Here is a 3,745-nt window from a genome sequence, read left to right as displayed (position 1 = left end):
AATGTGTTGCTGGAAAAGCGCAGCAGGTCAGGCAGCATCCAGGGAACAGGAGAATCGACGTTTCGGGCATAAGCCCTTCTTCAGGAATGAGGAAAGTTTGTCCAGCAGGCTAAGATAAAAGGTAGGGAGGAGGGACTTGGGGGAGGGGTGTTGGGAATGCGATAGGTAGAAGAAGGTTAAGGTGAGGGTGATAGGCCGGAGAGGGAGTGGGGGCGGAGAGGTCGGGAAGAAGATTGCAGGTCAAGAAGGCGGTGCTGAGTCCAAGGGTTGGGACTGAGATAAGGGACTGGAGGTTGGTGGGGTGGTAGGTGAGGACCAGTGGGATTCTCTCCTGTGGCGATTGGAGGGGCTGGGTTCAAGGGCGGAGGAGCGGGAAGTGGAGGAGATGCGGTGGAGAGCATCGTCAACCACGTCTGAGGGGAAATTGCGGTCTTTGAAGAAGGAGGCCATCTGGGTTGTTCGGTATTGGAATTGGTCCTCCTGGGAGCAGATGCGGCGAAGGAATTGGGAATATGCGATGGCGTTTTTACAGGGGGCAGGGTGAGAGGAGATGTAATCTAGGTAGCTGTGGGAGTCAGTCGGTTTATAGTAGATAACAGTAGAATAGATAGTTGCTTAGTGACTGGCATGGACAAAGAGCCTGTTACATGCTGTTAAAAACTTTAAGACTTTAACCCTTAATTTCAATGTTGCCAGTCTTTTTGACAAATACCCTTTTGTTTCCACTGAGCAATCAGTTATCATCCACTGTTACCAGATTCATCCTGGGTTTCTACCTGTCTAGGTTTGCTTATTTTGTAATAAAAGCAGAAAGTGCTGGAAAAGAAAATTGGCTTGGTCTATCTGTGAAAAGAGAAGCAAATGTTAATATTTCAAGGCCATATATATCTCTCTCTCTCTCTCCCTCACACATACTATCTCTCCACAGTGTTGGAAAAACTAAGCGGGCTTGGAGCATCTGTTATAATAGAAAGAAGAGTTCATTTTCAAACCAAATTAGAAGAGGAATCTTCCCAAAGTCTCAATGTTAACTCAGTTTCTCTCTTCACAGATGCTTCCAGACCTTCTGAGGTTTTCCAGAACTGTTTTTTTAAATTTCAGGTCTCCAAAGTCTGCAATACCTAAGTACCATGGTGAGGTTTTCCAGAGTCCATGGATTGATGAAATTGAGGGCTCTGGTTTAAAAAGAAGCCATAGATGGGGTGAAGAGCATAGATTTAAAACCATCAGTTGGGTGTTGAAAAATATATTTTTGCTGTGAGTTGGGAGTGACTAGAACTCAGTGAGATAATGGTTATGGTAGAAAGCCTTATTGCATTTAATACGCACATTTAATGCATCTACCATATCCTACGATATTACAGATCGTGTGTTAGAGTGCATTATTGGTGGTTAGTTATTTTCCAGCCATTAGAGACAAGTTAATTTGAACGGGACTTTTTTGCTTTGTAAATTTCTGATTTATTCGTTTCGTTGTCACTTAATCGAGATACAAATAGTTAGACCATACATGAATTGCATAATGAGACACTGTTGGAAAAGAAGAGATTTAATCAGCCTGTCTTAAGACTGTCAATATTACATTACTAATTTTACATCTTATCCTTGAACAGAATTATGGCTTTGTGCATATGAAGGATCGGGAAGCAGCAAAGGAGGCGATTGAGAACCTCCACCACTACAAGTTGCATGGTGTCTCCATTAATGTGGAGGCAAGCAAGAGTGTGTCCAAGTCCTCGACGAAGTTGCACGTGGGTAATGTTGCTTCTGGCTGCACCAGTCTGGAATTGCAGGCCAAGTTTGAGGAGTATGGAACCGTCTTAGAATGCGATATTGTTAAGGACTACGCCTTTGTGCACATGGAGAGAAGCGAAGATGCCATGGAGGCCATCAGAGGGCTGGATGGCACAGAATTCAAAGGTGAAATTACTGGATTGATGTGGGGCATTTAGGGCTTTGAGATGTTCTTTTTGAACCTCAGTGGTTGTGCATGTATTCGGAGTCAGAATTGCAGATAATGGGAGTGTTTTCAGTGATGAAGTTGTTCGCTCAATCACAGCACGTTTTATGCAGTGTCTGAGTGTCCCAAATCTTTGAACATAATGTATCTTCTTGCAGTGTGTGACACTGAGGGATTTCTGCAAGGGCTGCAATCCTATCAGGAGTGCTGCCTCAAAGAGAAATAGTATAATTTCCATCCATATAGGCCCTTATTTCAGTTTTAATGTTAGGTGATTGAAAAAGTAGGCATATTGCTATTTTCCACACAATGATATAGGAGAAATAAAACAATAGGCATGAGAGATGGTTTCTTTTTATTTGCTACATGGAAGCTTGTTAAACCTTTGCTACCTTTAGTTGCACTTCCAGATCGGCCAAAAGCTTGGTGTTTGTCAATCTATCACAAATTGACAACGATAAGGCTAGCTGAAAATACATTTCTACACTCTCAACTGCTCCAGGAATATCACTGCAGTGGCATGGGATTTTCCAACTCTAATAACTGCTTGTGGCATTTCTGAAATAATGCAAATAATTCATTAAATTGCCTACCTATTGTTGCCATCATATAGTCAGCCTCTCACCCTCTGAAGTGCTACTTTGCACTTGCAATGTTTATTGGTTGGGTGTAGCGTATATGAGCACTCAATATTGAGAGATGTTTTTGAACAGCCAGTAGAGTTTAAAACTAGGGGGAGAAACCTTCATGTCAGATGGCCTTTGAATCAGCAGAGTTAAAACAGTCAGACAGTTTTCTACATTGTCTATGTTGCAACCACTCTGAGATTTTTGAATTGCATTCAAAAAGATCTATTTTTATAGTGTGATCATGCTTGATAGGGATGAGACTGAGGTTGCTCAAACTTCATGAAGATTTCTTGCAAGCAATGGTGACACCATTGTATGGTTTACATGAGAATGTCTGTTTCCCTGGTTAGAGTTTGCTACCAAGTAATTGCCTTTGCATGCATCTCAGTAAACTTACACTTGATGTTACCCTTTTCTCCTTTTCTGAGGTCCTGTTGTCTCTTTATGTTGTGCATTTTTATCCATCTATTGGTGAACATTAAAACAAATTTCAACATTTTGATAGTATTGGTAAGTGTCTTGTGTTCTTTTTCTTGGGGTACTGAGTTTTCCTCAGCATAAATGGCTGAAGCTTCTTTCTAAGTTTAGATGAAGATCCACTTATCCTCACTTCAGTATGTCTGTCAATCCAAATGTAACAGATTATTTATCTTAGCACAAACATGTGGAAACCATTCTAGGATTAAATGGAGTACTGTGAACTTAATCAGAGATCTCTTATGTTCTTTGGTGTTGTGTGAGACAGAGTTAGATTTTAACTGTGATGAAGCCCCTCAGTTAATGTCTGATCATATTGTACAAACTGGAAATTTTGTCTGATCAAACGAGGCAATGTTGTTACTATGGAATGTTACACTTCACATCCCATTCGCAACAAGGACTCAAAGTTAGTATGGTTTGAAGGGCAGTAAAGCTCCTTCTTCACTGGATGGGTGTCAAACTCAACTTATATTCTGGATGTAGTTTTAGTTGGAAGCTTTGTTTTCGGACGTTTCGTCACCAGTGGGCGGCATGGTGGCACAGTGGTTAGCACTGCTGCCTCACAGCGCCGGAGACCCGGGTTCATTTCCCGCCTCAGGCGACTGACTGTGTGGAGTTTGCACGTTCTCCCCGTGTCTGCGTGGGTTTCCTCCGGGTGCTCCGGTTTCCTCCCACA

At 42.2% G+C, this 3,745-nt stretch overlaps 2 protein-coding genes across 8 annotated transcripts in view; one reads left to right on the top strand and one right to left on the bottom strand.

Annotated features, from left to right (window-relative positions):
* Positions 1-3,745, bottom strand: part of LOC122541361 — a 228,588-nt gene that overhangs the window by 22,332 nt on the left and 202,511 nt on the right. The gene's annotated exons all lie outside the window — the stretch shown is intronic.
* The window catches only part of LOC122541360 (RNA-binding protein 4B-like), a 46,956-nt gene that overhangs the window by 7,184 nt on the left and 36,027 nt on the right, over positions 1-3,745 (top strand). For all 7 annotated transcript variants that reach the window (XM_043678059.1, XM_043678061.1, XM_043678062.1 and 4 more), the window contains exon 3: positions 1,614-1,920. In XM_043678059.1, the coding sequence (XP_043533994.1) occupies positions 1,614-1,920 (307 nt within the window). The remainder of the gene's footprint in view (positions 1-1,613; positions 1,921-3,745) is intronic.

Source organism: Chiloscyllium plagiosum, chromosome 37, assembly GCF_004010195.1.
Source record: "Chiloscyllium plagiosum isolate BGI_BamShark_2017 chromosome 37, ASM401019v2, whole genome shotgun sequence".
In the NCBI taxonomy this organism is placed as follows: Eukaryota; Metazoa; Chordata; class Chondrichthyes; order Orectolobiformes; family Hemiscylliidae; genus Chiloscyllium; species Chiloscyllium plagiosum.
This window is presented reverse-complemented; position numbering and strand designations above follow the sequence as displayed.